This window comes from Sprattus sprattus (genome assembly GCF_963457725.1).
Source record: "Sprattus sprattus genome assembly, chromosome: 4".
NCBI classification, from domain to species: domain Eukaryota; kingdom Metazoa; phylum Chordata; class Actinopteri; order Clupeiformes; family Clupeidae; genus Sprattus; species Sprattus sprattus.
In genome coordinates, this window is record NC_137923.1 from 12,319,659 (window position 1) to 12,339,950 (window position 20,292).

General features: G+C 43.3%; 1 protein-coding gene across 1 annotated transcript in view; it reads right to left on the reverse strand.

Moving 5' to 3' along the window:
- Positions 1–20,292, reverse strand: part of pde1cb (phosphodiesterase 1C, calmodulin-dependent b) — a gene marked incomplete at both ends in the record, with an annotated part of 75,152 nt that overhangs the window by 2,743 nt on the left and 52,117 nt on the right. The window contains 13 exons of the mRNA XM_080836174.1: positions 2,376–2,591; positions 3,125–3,300; positions 4,197–4,317; positions 4,611–4,692; positions 5,662–5,782; positions 7,412–7,513; positions 8,317–8,445; positions 9,007–9,107; positions 12,303–12,443; positions 12,834–12,950; positions 13,294–13,360; positions 14,243–14,425; positions 16,118–16,231. Coding sequence (XP_080692300.1) covers positions 2,376–2,591; positions 3,125–3,300; positions 4,197–4,317; positions 4,611–4,692; positions 5,662–5,782; positions 7,412–7,513; positions 8,317–8,445; positions 9,007–9,107; positions 12,303–12,443; positions 12,834–12,950; positions 13,294–13,360; positions 14,243–14,425; positions 16,118–16,231 — 1,670 coding nt within the window. The remainder of the gene's footprint in view (positions 1–2,375; positions 2,592–3,124; positions 3,301–4,196; positions 4,318–4,610; positions 4,693–5,661; positions 5,783–7,411; positions 7,514–8,316; positions 8,446–9,006; positions 9,108–12,302; positions 12,444–12,833; positions 12,951–13,293; positions 13,361–14,242; positions 14,426–16,117; positions 16,232–20,292) is intronic.

Genomic DNA, 20,292 nt, shown 5'->3' on the forward strand with positions numbered 1-20,292 from the left:
ACAGTGCTATGGTTTCTCTTAACTAAAAATGTGTCACATTAAAAGCCTTCCATCCTGATTCCTCTGGACTTAAGTCTACCTGTAAAATTTCTGGCAGTCCTATACAACCGTCAATATGATTGTCTATATATAATCATTGGTCATTGTATTTCTATTCTTTGTTTTATCGATTTTAGAGATAACCTGGGAAGGAGGCAGAAATACACTCAAAGTGAATTGATAAAATGTCTGGGGAAAAATACTGCCATTTTTAAAACAGCTTTACTGACATTTCAAAGCTGAACCCGAATCTCTGATGTTCAATATACAATAATTATACATATACACAGTCCATATATTACTTTTTACTTCAGTAGCTATACATGCAAAAGTAAATGCTGTCCAAAGCAAAGTGCTACAACCAATAGAGCAGCTTCTGTTTAGTCGTCTAACACTGGTTACAGCTCTTCTATAGAGGTGATGTGTTAAAGCACATCGTTACACATTGGGTTAAAAGAACATAATTTAGTGAGAAAACCAGGAGGATAAAGTGTAATGGTGAGATTTTGTATGGCTATATACTCACTCACCGCCTGACAGAAGAAAGTGTAAATAAATAACACAACTGCACTGCCACCGACAACTGAGAAAAAGAATATCACTAGAATGCAATGTCCTTGCAAGCTGTACAGTGGGCCTAAAAAGCACAATCGACCCAGTGAAAGCACTTTCGCCTCTGATATGATATTTTCAAAGGGAATGCTGTCACCCATAAAACACATTCGTCATGAGTCACAGTTACATATCAACATATGCACGGGAACAATCAACCATCTTTCTGTAGTATTTACCTCTCGACTGTAAAAGGGTGAAAATCCATGTGTGAAGAAACTGAATGAATATAACTACTAAATGAAAATAATAATACAAAATAAACTCAAATCTTCTCTGTCTGCTCAATGTATTCTCAATGGGAATGAGCACATAATAGACACTTAAACTTCACGCTTCTAGTATTGTGATCTCATGCTGAGAATGGTTAGGCCAGTGAGGAGCTATGCACTTCAGGTAGCAGATGGCAAATAAACAACCCGTAAAAAAAAGAAACACAACACATAACAAGAATTCACAGGGCACAAGCAACTTGTCTCAGGTTGAGCACACATAAACAAACAAACAAACAAATACAAAATGAAGACACGAAAAGAAGAGAGGCAGAGGAGGAAAGATTTGATTCAAAAGGATGTTTGCACATACACAGGTAAACTGACCAAAGCAAAGAAAGAGACAAACAAACAAACAAACAAACACAGGCATGTAAACAATCTTGTATTTAATCCCACAAAAATAAAACAAAAAAAAAAAAAAGAAAGAAAATAAAAAAAACATGAAAAGGCCACTAAATTGAAGGCAAGATAAAAGGAGAAGATGCACCCAAAAGCCTAAATCAGCATACTTATTCTCTTAAAAAAAAAAAAAACACACAAAAACAGAACTGTATTTATATTTACAGTATATACAGAGGCTATGGATATGAAGTCATCACATGGGGAGGAAGAGGAAAAAGAAGAAGAAACCTGTGATGTACCACTGGAAATTGGAACAAAAACATTTATTTTAATATACACATATCAGTGTTGTCCACCAGGGGGCACACTAGAGCTATAGATGAGCAGTAGGTTCCTCTGCAGCAGTGTGGTTTGGGACAGGAACATGGAGGCCTCTTTCGCTGCTTTCACTCACCCTCACATCTGTGGGAAAGCAGAGGAGACTTGAGGAACATGATCTGGTACAACAACTCTGTCTAAAAAGGAAATCAGTTGAGTCAATCTACCAAGTGTTGCTGGGTTCATCTACCTGATATGAGAATGAAATAATAGCACTTTATTACTATTAGGATCCAAAATAATGATATGTATTGATCACATATCACATCTTAATCTTATGTGTGTGATGCTGTATGAGTGCTGATTACCATTCAGCGTCTTGTTTCGTGATGTCATCGCTCGATGGGGATTTGGCTTCCTCTGACACCTCTCCTGTAATTCATTAGACATGACTGGCATGAGACACAATGGGGAGTATGACACACACACACACACACACACACACACACACACACACACACACACACACACACACGTCTACTGAGAGTGAAAAGCATCCCGCCCTGATCTGGCATAAGTATGAGGTAGCATCACTCTAGTCTGCTGTTGGACAAAGGTGGCTCTCAAATATAAACAATTTACAAAATGAAAAACTCATAAGTGATTTCGATTGATGAATGGTTAAGTCTTGAAAGTCTATCTAGAAAACCATCTAAAAACTTCTAAAGAATTTCTGAAGTAAAGTGAAGAGTTACATAATCACATTGTGAGGCTGTGCCCCAATCTTACCATTTTGTAATGTCTCAGCACCCTCCCTCGTATCACTGACAGGACACTCATCCAATGGGCTCTCAGCACTTCCTGGCTCAGGGCCATCCCTGTCCTCGCTCTCCTCCTGCTGCTTTGGTTCTGGCTGGTCGGGTTCTGTTTGTCCCTCTTCACTTTCCACAGTGGTCTCCTGCTGGGCTTGCTCCTCTGCTTCACGTCTGGCCCTTTCCTCTGTTTCTGAGAGAGAGAGGGGGGGGGGGGGGGGAAGATGCAAAGGCAAGAGAGAGACGTAGAGCATGAGTTGCCAAGAAAAGGTGACATTTCTGTCTGAAAAGCTGAATTTATGCAATCACCTCACTCATCAACAAAGGCTATGATTTTGAAATGCCAAGGGCACATCAAAACCATCTGTCTGCCTTCTTTCCTTATGGTATGACGCACTCACAAATCAGGTAAACAGAAAAGCTATTTAGTTTTGCACGTAACAGAAATTGTCATCACACTATATACTATTACAATTAGTATTATTATTACTGCAGTTCCTTTCTCATTAGCGTTTCTTTACATTACATTTGGATTTGTTCATTTAGCAGATGCTGTTCACCCACAACAACCTACAGTACAAACATACACTTTCATCCTTGTGTTCCCTGGGTGTCAAACCCCTAATCTTGCAGATGCCAGCATCTTGCTCCACTAGTCGCTCTACCAGTTGAGCCCCAGGCCCTCACGGAAGTCTCAATGAGACCATGGCTCCAAGCCGTGTGTACCTTTGGCTGCGTGGGCCTTCCAGCGCTCCCTGTTCAGAGACACCTCCTCATTCCACATGGGCTTGAAGTTCTTTGGGTCAACAGCCAGCAGGGGGCAGTGGTTGGACGAGCTGCCGTCTGAGCCTGTGCTGTTGATGCTGGCGTGCCTGGCATCCACAGAGGTAATACTGTTCAGACTGAAAGAGAGAGAGAGAGAGAGAGGGATACATTTACTTGCATTTACTTCCAAGAGTAACTTGAGGATGCTATTGTTCTCATCAAACACTCAACAACACACACACACACACACACACACACACACACACACACACACACACACACACACACACACACACACACACACACACACACACAATCATAGAAATATGCACACACACACACACACACACACACACACACACACACACACACACACACACACACACACACACACACACACACAACTCACAAACACACACGCAAACACACATCTACCAACACACAAACAAATATGCGCAGGCACACACACACACCCTGCTGTGAGGGCTGGGAGAGTGACAGCATGCTGTGCTGTGAATTGGAGAGCGGGCTGCTGACTGGAGGCAGGGGAGCAATTAGGTTTCTCAGGTGAAGGCTTTAGCTGTGGTGGAGAGGCAGCTGCAGTCACTCTTTCGCATTTCTTAGTCAGTTAATCAGGGATGGGCTGATGCAAGTGTGTTTGTGTGTGTGTGTGTGTGTGTGTGTGTGTGTGTGTGTGTGTGTGTGTGTGTGTGTGTGTCTAGTGTTATATTCATATTTTAACACAATAGTCATGAAAGATATGTTCGATAACCGAGTTTTATACACTCTTAAAAAAAAAATCTGTTTTCTAAGGGTATAATATTTAGCCTATAATCTGTTTTCTTAGTGTGGCGTCTGTTTTCTTAGTCTAAGTGTCAAATAAGAATGTGCATAAGTGCAATTCCTTGAAATATCTGGAAAAGTGCTCTGCTTTCTCTGACTCAGCAGATTGTGTGTAAGCCATTGAGTCATGCTTCAGTGCTACAGAGCAGACTGTATTGCCACTGAAGAATTGTGAAGAGCTGCTGCTGACCTGGATCGTCTGAAGCCAGCGAGGCTGGAGTGTGCTGCTTCGTCGATGAGTGGCGTGACAATCTTCTCCGTCATGTCTGTCAGAACGGAGAAGGTCGGCACGACGATAAAGTCAATGAACCCTGCAAGAAGAGAACGACACTTTAGCTGAAATAGATGCTGAACATTGATTGTTTATAGCTTACTGGACAACACACACACCTACACACAAACACACACACACACACACAGACACACACACACACACACACACACACACACACACACACACACACACCCTAGCTCCCAACTGGAACAGATGCATGTTGTTCCATCTGCATCCATGTTCAGACCCGCTGATCTGAAACACAACCCCCCCCCCCCCCCTCACACACACACACACATTTTTTCCAGCTGCATGCCCGCTCAGACTCACCAATCTGGGACTGGGCCACCATGGTTGATTTGCGGTCGCACAGCGGGGAGAAGGGCAGGCCCAGGTCCGCCTCCTTATCGCCCTGAAGACAGAGAAGAGTAAATCTATCAGTCGGCTGAAACCTCAATAGCTCTTACGGTCAGAGCAATCAGAGAATGGCAATGATTCGCACCATAGAGCAAAGAATAGTGCAACACTGCTTTCCTCACCAACTTCCTATGGAAAATGTTTCTTTTTCAGTGTGGGTGTTTACATGCATACAACTTGACTAAGGTCAACACGAGTAAAGTGTTGTTTTACACATTTGGTTTCGTAGATGTGTGTTAACTGTTGGAGAGTGTAACTGTAGCCATTTACTGTGTGTAAGTATACTGTAGCTAAATTGTATCAGCAATAAACACTTCAGCAGTCTGCTTCTATCCAAGACTCATGTCAAAAGCAGTACTTAAACAGAGAAAATAACTGTTTCAGTAGATGCACAAAATACTCAGGTGATTCAGGAAAATTAAAAGCATAAAAAAAGCATCGTAAACAAAGATGGGGTGAATATTTCACCAAAACATAATTACAGAAGTACGAAACACAACAAACCAAAACCATGTGCATGACTCACTACGCTGGTTTCTAGTTAGCTGCAGTTTTACTCTAAAAGCCATTTAGGGAGAGACAAAGAGACAAAGACCAATGACTATGTTACAAAGATTATCTAAAAGATTTTCCACAAGGTGTGATCACCCCTTATTTGAATTCGGAGTCAAAAACAGATTTCTGGAGTGAAGCACAGACTGAAGCGTCTTTGTGATATCTGCCTGAGAGAGAGAGAGGACAGTGGAGCTCCTCATCCTGACACACAGATAGCCCATGCCTATCATCTTGGTGGAGAGGGATATTAGACCAAACAAACACAACAGTCATGCTATTACAGTCAATTATCTTTCTCAGTCTATCTCAGTTTCTCTCTCTTTGTCTATGTGACACACACACACATGTGTGAGTTCACTAGAGACACACACACACACACACACACACACACACACACACAAACGCACACCTGTCTGAAGAACTCCTCTAACAGAGAGGTGGTCCAGCGATGGTGCAGATCCCAGTTCTTAGCCGGGTGACTGATGTCAGCGGTGTGAAGGAGGAGAGAGATGGCCTTGGATTTGTCAATGCTGCACACACACACAGACACACACACACAGACACACACACACACAATAACAGAGCAAAATAGGAAATTCAATTTCAGTTAAAATCACATTACTTTTCTAACTGTTTGATGTTTTTTCATTGACTTTACACTTTGTGCTGTTTATGATGAATAGCAGTGTTTTTCATTTTTGTATGTTTTTTTGTGGCAGCAGTTATGAGTGCTTATCAGTGTGCGCGTGTGTGTGTGTCTACGTGTGAGTGTGTGCATGTATGTTTGTATGTGTGTGTGAGTGTGGTTACTTACCAAAGTTTTTATAATATTATATTCTTTATAAGCCACATTGTAATTGGTCTTAATTAGTACGCACTAGAATAACTTTTTAAAAACAAACAAACAAACACACTGTGATTGATGGGAGAGGGATATGGGAAGGGGCAGATAAACAAACTGGAAGAACTTCTGAAAGCCTGCCTGGTTGAACACGAATGAGAAAAATGAGAGCTGGGAGCTATGGCTGGTGGGTAAAAAGCTACCTAGGCACAGTGGCTGGACAGAATGCTTCGAGCAATTTATCTGAAGAGAGGGCTCCACCCTTGTCATTCATCAATGCCATCGTATGAAAGAAGAAGTGACCTATTGTTGATTTAGCCACAGAGTTGTGGGATGCATTGTAATGTCTATATTCCATTAGCTAACAGTTTTATTTTTTTGTAGTTTGAAAGCTTTCCATAAAGAACATGGCGAAACATAGACTTAACAGACAAAGAGCGGTGGGGGAACAATGAGAGAGAGAGAGAGAGAGAGAGACAGAGAGGAACAGAGAGAGAAAGAGTTGGAAAGAGAGAGAGAGAGAGAGAGAGAGAGAGAGAGAGAGAGAGAGAAAGAAAGATAAATGACTGGGGGGTGACGAACAAAGAGAAGATGGAGTAAGTTTTGAGCTGGTGGTGAGAGAGGTTTCATTCATCACTGAGGCTTTTTATGGTCTGGCTGAGGGTATTCTCTCACCCATCTGTCACTGAAACTTATTACAAAACTAAATCACCCTTTCAGAGTCTACAATTAACACAATCTGGACTCCTGCTCACGTATAATGAAATAATCTATTATTTATCTAAATCCCTATGCGAGACCCTTACTAGAAGAACATTATCACTCTGTAAAAAAAATATTAAATGAGAACTTCTTTCCTCAGAGGAAAAGTCTACAAAATTGTAGTACATAGTAGAAAACTGCATAACTCACTGCATAGCTGTGAGTCAGAGAAGACAAATGTATGAGGCTTTGTGTGTGTGTGTGTGTGTGTGTGTGTGTGTGTGTGTGTGTGTGTAACCCTGGGCAACCCAGCAGAGATTCTTTGCTGAGATGAAAGGGTGTGGAGAGGTGTGTGTGAGTGATGTGCATGCGTGTGTGTGTTTTGAGTGTGGAATAGTGTCTGTGATGATGCGTGTGTGTGTGTGTGTGTGTGTGTGTGTGTGTGTGTGTGTGTGTGTGTGTCTGTGTGAGAGAGAGTGTGTGTGTGAGAGAGGGAGTGGTATGTGCAAGTGGTGTGTTTGTGTGTGTGTGTGTGTGTGTGTGTGTGTGTGTGTGTGTGTGGTGGTGAGAGAGTGGTGTATGAGGCTGTGTTGTGAAGGTGTGACAGGCCACCTACCTCTCTGGCTGCTGCAGGAAGTTCTTCATGGCCTTGACTTGCTGGAAGTGACAGGACATGTCTGTGGCCAGCACCATCTCCACCACCAGCGCCCTCAGCTCTCTAAACAAACATACACACACACACACACAAAGAGACACACACACCACTGATCAGCTCACCCTCTCGAAAATGGCGTCTGATAATGGGACAGGGTGAATCTGACCCAGTTCCAGCATAGTAAACTGCTAATGGGAACTCTTCATGTATATGTCTTATTGAACTGTCCTTCTATAAGAGCAGACTTCAACGGACTGTCAGGACTGCAGAAAAGATCATTGGTGCCAACCATCCAAGACCTGTTCACCTCCAAAGTCAGGAAGCAGGCAGGAAAAAACACTGCAGACTCCTCTCACCCTGGACACAACATGTTCCAACTCCTCCCCTCTGGTGGGCGCTACAGATCTCTGTTAGCCAAAACCTCCAGAAACAAAAACTGTTTCTTCCCTCTTGCTGTCTCTCTTCTGAACAGCTAACCTTATGTGGCACTGTCAAAAATAACCAATGTACAATTACCCCCGCAACCATTTTTAATGATTTCACCCTTACTGTATAACAGTCATACTCATACCGCATAGCATTTATTTATTCCTGCTCTTCCTGGACTCTCCACTTTGCACTATTGTATATATACTCTTTGTACTTTTTTTTAGACTTTTTGGACTGTTGACCATTGCACTGTTGTATTGTTTTGCACTGTTTGATTGTTTTGCACTGTAACCTGTCAACACATAACATGTAATGCGAGATAATTGTTTGGAACATACTGTATATATTAAATGAAGAGGCATGGAATCTGCAGATCTTGTCCAACAGTGGGAATAGGTCAAGGGGAAGCTAAAATTTTGCAGCAGTGAGCTGCTTACCTCCAATCATCCTTGGACAGGTTGTAGAGGATGTTCATCTCGTCGTCGTCCTGAAGGAGGCGATATGCTGCGCTGACGTGGTGACTCTCCAGCACAGAGCGGTCATTGTACAGCATGGCCGTGTCAGACCTGGAAGTCACAAACAGACAGACAGCCATTGGTCTGTGGTCACACACAAAGCAGCTGATCTCTGACCAGTGCCAGAAAATGGCCGTATCAGAGTCAGAACCAGATTCGTGCCATAGTCAACTGCTTTCTGTGTCACTAACAAAGTACTCTGCTTTTAGCAACAAGCCTGGTTGTAGCCATTGTTTCTGAGTTTACTTTGTTCTTCAATCATATCTGACATCTCATGAAACTTTTTAGTTTGTTTGTCTTCTTGTTAGATTTATGAGTTAATTTCATTTTAGCATTGTGCATGGCTGTTGATTTAAGTTTTATGTACTGCCGTTGTGCACTTTTATGTAGTTCATAAAAATGTCTATTGTGAACGTCCAACTTAAGTGTTTCTAACATTTTATGGAGTTGAATATTTTGTATCCTGAATATTTTGCATCCATTTTGTGATTTATTTAAGGTGCCTTTGATGTCTTTATGGTTGGACAGACAACACATTTCCTCCCTGACAGTGATGTTTCATTGATTTGAATTGGAAGTTGATTGACTTCCATTCGTTAGGCTTGCTGTTACCTTGTCTGGATGTGGAAGTTGTTTGTGGTTCCTGTGTGCTCATAGTCATGGACAGCAGCAGCAAAGAGCATGGCAAAAATCTCCAGCTCAGTAAGCCAGTGCTGAAAGATATAACAGAGAGGAGAGGAGGAGAGAAGAAAAGAGAAACGAAGAGAGGAGAGCAGAGGAGAGGAGGGGAGAGGAGAGGAGAGGAGAGGAAAAGAGATGGAGAAAAGAACAAAACAGAAGAGAAGAGAAGAGAAGCGAATAGAGAAGAAAAGATGAGAAGAGAGGAGAAGAGAAGAGAAGTGAAGAGAAGAGAAGAGAAGAGAAGAGAAGAGAAAAGAAGAGAAGAGAATAAAAGATGAGAAGAGAAGAGAAGAGAAGAAAAATTAAGAAAAGATAAGAGAAGAGGAGAGGAGAGGGGATTATGAGGGGGATAGAGAGGAGAGGAGGATGTGGGAGATAGATGATAGGAGAGGAGACAAGGGGGAAAGAAGAGAAAGGGAGAGGAGAGGAAAAAAAGGTGAAAGAAAAGGAGAGAATAAGTATGGTGGAAGAAGAATGGAATGTAGAGGACAGAAACAAGAAGAAGCAGTTTAGATAATACGCACAGAGAGAAAACAGAACAGTCATAATACAGAGGAGGATATCACTGCAACAAAAATCTGTAAATACACAGGGGACAAAATGGATCTCGCTAGCATTTCCACATCTATATCAGTCTAACCAGATTTAATGGAGGGAAACCAGAGCCATTTCCCCCTTCCTTTTTTGCACACACCACCATCAGCAACGCATTTTGACACACCCCATTACTTGACGCTATCTGTAGCAGCCCAGTGTACATTTCTTCAGCTTGAGTCGGGACTGAAACTCTGCTGATCAAAACAGAAAACAGCACCCGCTCCATGACGGCCATGTTGGAAGTTAATAACCGGATAAAATGACTACTAGGCCTATCATGTACTTGCTTGCGGAGGGTGACTGGTTTGCCGGCGGGTGATCACAGAGTGACTCACCAGAGCTATGGCTGCTATAAGAATGCTTGGGGGCGCATTTCTAATATACATCGAACATGCAAAAAAACAGTCATTGTATTGCAGCTTATAGGCAGGCCTGGGTAACAAATGAGATTGGTTTGGACCTGGCACAGCCCTGCTGTGGCCGTGCTGTGGCCGTGCTGTGGCCCTGATCTGGCCCTGGTATGGCCCTGCTGTGGCCCTGTTGTGGCCCTGCTCTGGCCTTGATCTGGCCCTGGTATGGCCCTGCTGTGGCATGTCTGAGTTAAGTGCATACCAGGAGCACTCTGGGAGGGTTTTGAGTTGCGTTGTGTTGTGTTTGTGCGACCCCCTTACACTGGTGCATTTCCTCAAGTTGAAGGCTTTAATAGGGGTGGCGTGATTGATATTCACCAGTAATAGCTACAGAATATCAACACCTGTCAGAGCCCAGATACAGATGGGCCCTTTTCTCGACATCCCTTCAGGTCTACCTTTCCCAGACACCATCTGTCTCCGGCCCGTATCTGGCCAAGACCCGGCCTGCAATCGGCCTGCGTCCAGCAAACCTGATCCAGCTCCGTGTTGGATTGGAGCCAGGGCCTGCCACTATATGGGGTTATGTATGAACAGCTGATTGTTTAGTTAATGTGGTGGTGGGGGTGGAAGAATGGGTAATGTGTGTGTGTGTGTGTGTTTGTGTGTGTGTGTGCGTGTGTGAGTGTGTGTGTGTGGGGGGGGGGGGGGGTTTTAGTGATTAATGGTGTTCACCTTCCCAAACAGCTCTGGGCTCAGTAATGCAGTTATCCACACAACATGCAGTGTTGACAACCTGCCAGAGCGATGTTATTAACATGATTAAATAAACAGGGTTTGAGGAGATCCGAGCAGGTATGGGGAGATTGTGTGCGTGTGTGTGTGTGCGTATGTGTGTTTGTGTGTGTGTGTGTGTGTGTGTGTGTGTGTGTGTGTGTGTGTGTGTGTGTGTGTGTGTGTGTGTGTGTGTGTGTGTGTGTGTGTGAGAGAGAGAGAGAGAGAGAGAGAGAGAGAGAGAGAGAGAGAGAAAAAAAGAGAGAGGGTTTGCAGTACACAAGGCAAGCCAAGGCTCAAGGTGGAGGCTAGCCGGTCGCCATTGGTCAAGAGACTGTGAAATAACTGGTTGAACAAATGCAGCTTTTTGTAAATGCCAGCTGATTTAAAAGTCAAATGTAAGTATGTGTAAACACTCCTGGACCTTCCCTTCCTTTCCTTCACTTGAATAACTGTGAAGTCAATTTCTATCTCACATATACAGGTTTTTTTTACCTTCTTTCTTTCTTTCTTTCTTTTTATTTATTTATTTAAGGAGTAGACATACAGCTGATTTTTTCCTTTTTTCATTTCACACCTCGTGTCTCTTCACTACACAGTCATGGATGATTAAACCAGGATTAGCATTTCAAAGCCTTTCCCCAACTGAAGGCCGTTCGATTTTCCAGGGGAAAAAAACGGATGTCATTTTCTCATGTGCATAGATTTTTCAAAAGCCATTAAATCATTTAAATACTGAACCTGGATATGACCAGATTACTTGGGAAGCACAGCTGTTGCCCCTCTTGCCATCTAAGCGCAGACTTGCGTGAGATTTTTTCTCAAAAAGCAGCTGAACATGATTTATGACAGAAGTACACGCTTCATGGTGGAGTACATTTGGGTTAGGGATATAATCTGCAGGGCTTTCAAGTGCTCTCCATGCCGTCCTCGTGTTTTTCACTTGAGGGATTTGAAGTTGTCTCGCATCAAACCATGATTTCAGATCGACTCACATGGGAAATTGGATTGGGATGGCAGTTGCTTGACTCAGGTGTACCTACTGAAGGTCTTCAAGCAGTAAATGTGCCAGAGGTAACTCTCCTGTCTGAACATGTGGAACGACAGGATGGATACTCAGAAACTTTGGCTGTTGATCATGAACTCTGTTATAAGATGTAGTTAGAAACTCACGACACACCCAGTGGAAACTTACATATGCATTCTAACCCTATGTTTATCAAGTGTGCACAGCCTGTGTGTTTGAAGGCTTGACATACACTGTGCGTTGAAATCCTGTACGAACACTAATCCCATAGGGCTAGCTGATTTTTGCTTGGTTCGATATTCAATAATTCCATTACGGTTAACAGAGTAACAGTCACTTAGGTGCATCCCTGCAGTGTCACATGGTACCCATAGCAATGAGCTCCATCAGGTGCTCCAAGAGAGAAAGCCGCTCTAAACAAATGAATGAATGATGGATGACTCTTGCGCCATTCCGTTTTGTTGTGTTGTGCTACTTACCACCATGCCGGTCTTGAGCAGCAGGCAGTGGACGGTCTGAGTGACGTCTGCGGCATGGATGAGGTTGTGGTATGGGTTCTTGTGTTTGCTGTAGCCCACCTCCAGCGCCTCTACAAACGACACCAGCGCCGATATGGGGATCTGAGGATGGATTGAATACCCATGAGAATGAACAATCCTAAATTTTCCTCGGGATTAAAAAAATAATCTGTCTATCCATCGTGTGTGATTTTGCTTAAGAACATATTCAACACGACTAGTCTCTCTGGAAAACTCCAGTATTTTTGTTTTGCTGTTGCTATCAGGAAGTGATGTCACACTTTGATACTCAATTAGTGTCTGGTGCATCGATTGGAAAGCAATTCCAATGAAGTACACTAAGGGGTGCTATGATTCATACAGAATCATTATGCCTTTCTTTGCTCTCTGTCAATAAAGAAGTTTAATCCTCTCTTCGTTATACATGTTATACATATACATGCATGTTTGACATTTTGAAAAACTAAGAAGTCTTTATTGTAAGTCACTAACCTTGAAGCGGTTAATGAGGTCGTATCTGGTGAGGAGCTCATAAAAAATAAACTTGAGTGAATGATCAGCACTGGCCTCATTCAGAGCAAACACGTCAAATGACCACCTATCAACATTCTGTGGAAACATGAACGTCACTGTTAGAACTGAGTCAGTAGAGCATATTTAGACTGTTTACAAGTGTGTGTGTGTGTGTGTGTGTGTGTGTGTGTGTGTGTGTGTGTGGAGTGTGTGTGAGAGTGTGTGTGCGTGCGTGTGTGTGTGTGTGTGTGTATGTGTGTGTGTGTGTGTGTGTGTGTGTGTGTGTGTGTGTGTGTGTGTGTGTGAGTGTGTGTGCGTGCGTGCCTGTGTGTGTGTCAGCCACACAGAAATGCACACTGCCATACAGGAACATGTTCTAGTCGCTTGCTTGTTGTTTGTTTGTTTGTTTGTTTGTTTGTTTGTGTTTATGTTCCAGTACCTTGAGCACACCTATGACAGACGGGGGGTAGCTGAGGCCAACCATGTTGGAGGTGCGGCGGTACATCCTGCAGCAGAGAGATAAACACATGAGCAGGAGACACCAGCCGACTTTCAAAGGAACGCGTCCTAGCGCCTCAGAACCCCCCCCTCCCTAAAATAACAGCCCACTGGACAAATCCATAACCTTCATATCCAAGAGATAACCTTCGCAGAATAAAGACCTCCCTCCCGCAAAACTAAACTAAAAAACACACTTTTAATAGCTCTCCCTCACTATATCTTTTCCTTTGCTGTGAGCAAATCACTTATTGCTTTATTCCAATTCATCTGAGCGATGAGTCCTGAAACGCAATGGAGTGCCCTGACGCTGCCTGATAAAAAAACCTATCCCTGCACACAAAGCCACACCAGAATGTATCGTTTTGGCAGAGCGATGGCACTCCTGCACGCCTGACAGGCCAACAGTGATGTATGGCGCAGGGTGAGTCACTTACTCAAGCACCGCTTTCAGCTCGCAGAGCCAAAATGGAAGAATGCAGAAATCAGTTTCACAAAGCAGACTTATACAACAAGGAAACCACCACAATGAACCATGAAGGCCCTCGGCTGATGTTAATGTACTTTTAGAAGTACAATATTATTGCTTAAAAACAGCTCTAGATTAAGAATAATAACAGAGTTGCCAGATGTCTTAGTTTGGTGTATACATATTGTTCGCTAGTAGTTTTATAGGCATTTTACTGAAAATAAAACAAGGCCAACTTATACAAAATGGACCCAAATAAAATTCAGCAAGTTATGAAACAAACCAAAAATGATTCCTCTTGCTCTTGTGTGAGACTCTGACGGGGATAGTGAGTTTATTCTGGATTTTTGTGATGTCCCAGTCACACAGAAGGGTAGTTCGGTTGGTTGTTTGGTTTGGTTCGAGCCGAGTACCAACTCACCTCTCGACAAAAATGCCGGCCTGCACGGCGTGCACAATGCTCCTGAAGCGAGGCTTCTCCTCCGTGCGCCGCAGTATCAGACCCATCTGACGCGTGAAGGTGGACGCCAGCCAATCACGCACCTCCGACGGCACAGAGTCCGACTGGATGTCACTGAGCTCATCCTCGGTGTCCACCAGACGCCTGAGAGAGAGAGAGAGAGAGAGAGAGAGAGAGAGAGAGACAAAGAGAGAGAGAGATAGGGGAAAATAGGCAGGGTAAGTGAGTCCGGAAAGAGAAAACAAGTTAGGGAAGGTGAGAGAAAGGGAGAAAGAGTGAGAGAGAAAGTGGAAGAGAATGAATGAGACAGACAGGGATGCAGCAAGAGAAAAAAGATACAGAGAAAAAGAGGGGAGAGAAAGAGGGATGGGAAAATTGGAAAAAGAGTGAGGGAGGGGGAGATAAAGGGAGGGAGTGAGAAACAGTGGAGTGGAGGAGAGAGTAGGAGAGAGAGAGTGAAGCCGAGAGGGAGAAAAAAGAGATGGAGAGAGAAAAGGGAGATAGACAGAGAAAGAATAGAAGACACCATGAGTTTATCAGCAAGGACGTGGTCCAGTAAGTGTTCATGTCCTGTAGCTAAACTCTCCCTTATCCCACCAGCCAGAGAAGAGCCAGTTATGTAACTGTGTAACTTCATGATTGTGCTTAATCCTCCTCAACATGTTCTCTGGTAAAACCAAAGGTCACACTAAATCTGTGTTCCACAACAGCGGGCATTTTAGTGCCTGCATCATATGTTGTCATGTCCGCAGAGCCTGTTTTACAATTACATTAAATTTCACATTCATGAATGAAGAAGAAAACTCATTGGCATGTCAGATAAAAGCAAATAATGTAGCTCAATTTAATTAGAGTTGCTACAAATTGATGCATCATTTCCTAGCCAAGTAGTGGCGTCATGGAAAGCCTTAGGAAAAGGTCTGACAGCTGTAGTTAGTAACCTATAAATAACAGTGCTGCACATAAATGATTAGGCCATCCGAGATGGAGAGGTGTCAAACTTATTTATATATAAGGAACCTTATATATCCCAGTTTCATACGGGACAAGGCCTGGTCAGAAGCCTTTCCTTTACATAAAAATAGCTCAGTCCACATTCATTCCTAGAGATGGACAAAGCCAAAAATTCCAAATAATAGCTAAGACCATAATAAATCTTATCAGTTAATGTTAACGATAACAGCCCTCGTAAAGACTAAAGTGGGATGACAATGAGATGGAGCCTCTTGAAAGTATTTAATCAATCAATCATACAGATGCAGTCATACAGCATATGACCTACAGTAAATCCTAATTTATGGCCTGTGCACCCTTGCACCCATTCAATTGATGCCAGAGAGTGATTGTCTTCTGTCTTTCTCTGCCAGGGCTGAGGGTGCTGTTTCATTGTTTCGCCGGGTGATTTGTGAAGAGTGCCGCCAGTCAGCGTGATCTCACCCTCAATGGCCAGCTGCTATCCTCCCCCTGCATCATGTCCCCCTCTTAAGCTGTAGTCTTTCATCATCCACCAGCCCCCCCCCCCCCCGCCCCCAATCATGTACACATACACACACAAACACACACACACACACAAACACACTCTCTCTCTCTCTTTCACACACACACTCTCCCTCTCTCTCTCTCTCTCACACACACACACACACACACACACACACACACACACACACACACACACTTCTCAAAAGATATGTGCTTTCTGTAACTGAGGACTGTGACCTTATACTCTACGGTCTTTGCCAAAATGGGGGTACATTGATTGATACTTTTCTATTTTATTGGAGCATTTGTCATGGCTACACAGGTATATTTTCTGCTTTTGAAATGTGTATACTTTACCTTGTCTCCTCAATGTACACAGACTCAAGCACAGATGCTGCATACTCAAGGTTTTTCTTTAGGTCAACCAGGGATGCCTCTCCCCTCTCCAACTGTTTCACCAGGCACCGTAATCTGCAAGCAAACACACACACACACACAAACACACACACACACAGAGACACACACAAACATTTAAACACCCATTTAATTACATCAAATCTAATCATAGCATGCAATAAGCAGCAAATATGAACACAATCAAATAAATAGCTTGGAGACACTCAATTTAATTTTGATAAGGCTTGTTTATTAACAAGACCCTCCAACAGATTGCTGGTCTAACATTTGTGAGAAGCATCATCCGTCAACATGAATAGAAGCCACTCCTGTTCTGTGTCATATCATATCAGAGTATATGTAATACTGAAGCCACCCAGGTAAAGCAGCACCAGTGATATAAGCATTTAGGAAAGCATTAAGTTGTCAAAAAGATGTTCCATTACAAGGACAAGCCATTGCATTGAAGGTAAGACAAACTATACATTCACTGGAAATAAGTTTAAATTTTTAAGCAAATATGCAGGCATTTAATGGTTTGTGTAGGTATGGAGAATTCTATGCATTTTAGCCTTTGGAATGTGTCCTTCTAGTAGAAACAAGTAGTCACTGTTAGATTTGGTCACTGTTGCCAGGTGTAGAACTAACATACAATTCCAACATGACAGTGCTACATAAACAAACAATGCTCAAACTCTAAAAACTCATCTTCAGACAGCTTCACACTGTTCCGTTTTTTTTGAACTGGTATAAAAAGAACCCACATTATCCTGCCATTCTATGAAGGCATCGATAGAGACCAGCCACTAAGGAGCTTTAGCTGTGCTATCTCACCTCAACATTGAGCTGTGGTCATTCCTCGGTTGGGCAAACTAATAAGGAGATAAGGCTTCTGTTAAAGCCTATTGATTATCCCTTCAAATCCTCACAGTTAGAACCTTATCTCCTCCCTCCTAATAAGCTGCCTCTAAAACCCTTTTCCTCCCTCTCACTACCTTCATTTGCTAATTAATTGATTCATCATTCTTTCAGGTCTAACCCACAGATATCATATAAGTTATGAAACTATGGCCTCTCGTCTAAGACATACCAGATTTCACCCCATTGAATTTAATTTATCATTTAGCAGGTGCTTTCATCCAAAGCTATTTGAAGGTGCAATATGTAGTTTTTGCTCTGAAAAAGAAAGAAAATGTTTCACAACAATGGTTTAATTCCGTTGCATTCTATTCATTGTTGTTGCCTGTTTTATGGTACATTTAACCATTTGCATTTGTGTAAAGAGAGACATAAGCTAATGCACAAAAAAATATTACAACAAGAAGAATCTAAAGGGATGGTACAAGGTGCAGGTAAGATATAGGTATGTGTATTAGTATGTGTGTGAACCCTTTGGACAACATCTTATTTGAGTCTCTATAAGCCATCACCACTAAAATACCAGATTTCCTTTTTCAAATCCAGACAGTGTAACAGCTCCTTATTTTCAGTTTCTTATTGGTTTCTCACAAGCTCAACATGCACAAAGAGACAGACAGAGCGAAAGAAAAAGAGAGGGAGACAGAAAGACGGAACTGAGAGGGGTGTTTTGGTTTCTGAAAGCCACCTCGCTGCTGAATAACAAGCAGGCTGAAGGTCCTCAATGTTCTAAAAACTTCCAGCAATATAGCCAGAGAGCCAGTGTAAAAACAAACTTGTCTCAGGGACGTGAGTCTGAGTGGAGAGGCTATGGAATGGTCCGTTCTCAGGAGCGCGGTGACTAAACTTTAATTAAGTCTGGACCAAGCCATGACTACGTGCTAGGCTGCTCGCACAACCCAGGGCCCGGAAGGTGGGGGGTTGGGGTTGGGTAGGGGTTTGCAGGACAGACACAGATGTAGAAACACAAACAGATCATGTAATCATGGACTGTCACGTGGCACGAGCCACTGTGCTGCTAATCATGGGCAATCAGTTTAAATTCACACAGGGTTTCAGTGATAAAGGTAGTGCATGACTCTAGTCTGTTCACATTTCTCTCTGTCTCTCTCGCTATCCATCTCTCTCTCTCCATCTCTCTCCCATTCTCCATCTGTCCTTCTCTCTCCCTCTCTCACTTTCAGAAATGCAGACACACACACACACACACACTTGTGCACGGCCCGTGTGTCAACACTGTAGTCCAGTACATAGTCTTTAATGGAAGAATGATTTTTTAGTGTGTTTGTTAAGGAGAGAGAGAGAGAGAGGGAGGCAGAAAGAGATAAGAGAGGAAGTGAGTGTTAGCGTGTGTGTGAGTGGAGTGTGAGTGTGAGTGTGAGTGTGAGTGTGAGTGTGAGTGTGTGTGTGTGTGTGTGTGTGTGTGTGTGTGTGTGTGTGTGTGTGTGTGTGTGTGTGTGTGTGCGTGTGCGGATATGTGTGTTCAGAATGAGAGGAGGAAAGAGAAAAATCTTTGAAGGGACATGGCTGTAGTGTCCCAGCTGCAGATGGGGGACGAGGCCACAGGGCAGGCGGGATGGGAGCCCAGTCACTGCTACACACACACACACACACACACATTCACATTCACATTCACACACACACACACACACACACACACACACACATTCACATTCTCACACACACACACACATTCACATTCTCACACACACACACACACACACACACACACACAGAGAAGAGTTTATTTTCTCAGGCATGGGGGTGAGGTGGGGGTTGTACAGAGGAGGATGAGAGAGATTGGATGAGTGGGTTTTCACAAAAACATTTTTTAAATTTATTTCGTTCCCTCTTGACTTTTCGGGAGCCTCTCCTGACCCCCATTTTTGTTGTTTTGAAGAGCATCGAGGGACGGGTTCCCAACCCCGGTCAGTCACCTCCCCTCAACCGTTTGACATCATCTTTCCAGGAACACTCAGTGCTCAGACGACATGACAGACAAACACACACAGACCAACACGCTCGCACACACACACACACACACACACACACACACACACACACACACACACACACACACACACACACACACACACCAAGCTCCCTGAGCCCAGCCACTGTTCCACATACTCAGACGACATGACAGACAAACACGCTCGCACACACACACACACACACACACACACACACACATACACACACACACAGTGCAAACCTCAAACAGACTCCAGGCAAACAAACCCCAAACCATGCCATATTTTCCATGGAACTGAACAGCACATAACTCTGCTGGCGCAAACTTTCCCCTGAGACTAGCCCTCTTCATCCCAGCTGTAACCTGCTCTTAGCAAGCATAGACATCTTACAAAGTTAACAGCGTTTACACACTACCCACTGAACCTCATGCTGATCATAATTACACTGGTCTGTCTATGTAACACAAAATGAGTTACCTGGTAGAATAGTAGTGAACACTGTTAATTTAAACATGAAAAGAAGCACATTCTGCCTGGATAACTATATATTTTTTTACTTACAATAAGATAAAATGTAAAATGTATACGAAAGCAACCTTGTGCTAAGTAAGAAGCATAAACTATCTGAAGGAATCTAATATACAGTGGGGTCAAATGGTCCCCGCTGACAAAATGTAATCTGCTTGGAGGCCTATGAGTAACACAGAAGAATTGATGATGATGATGATGATGATGATGATGACGACGATGACGATGATGATGACATTTATAATGGCAATGATGACAGTGATGTATGTGGCGAGCAGTCACTTTCTATCACTCCATGCCAACAGGAATTGACGCGTGTCTCTGGCCCACCGACACGCACGTCCATACCAGACAGAATGTGATCGATGACCCCTGGTCAATGCAATCAGCGGGTAGGGAAATCCCCATTAGCCTCTGGATCACACTGAGCTTTCTCCCAGATAAAAGGGAGCGCAAAACAAAATGGAGTGGTCTCATTTGGCTCAGGGGCCCCACACTCCCTCTCAGGACACCACTGCCAGGAACAGTAAGTCCTTGATCAGCGCATTTTACCCCACTAATGCATTAATCTGGCCACTAAGTGAAGTATGGGCTTTGGGTGATTAAGGTTCTTAAGGGAGGGCAGGGTGTCCAGGCCTGTTTCTAGTTTAATAAGAGGGAGTGACTTCATATGGATGAAGACTGGGGCTTGTCAAATTGTTGTCTATGAGTTCT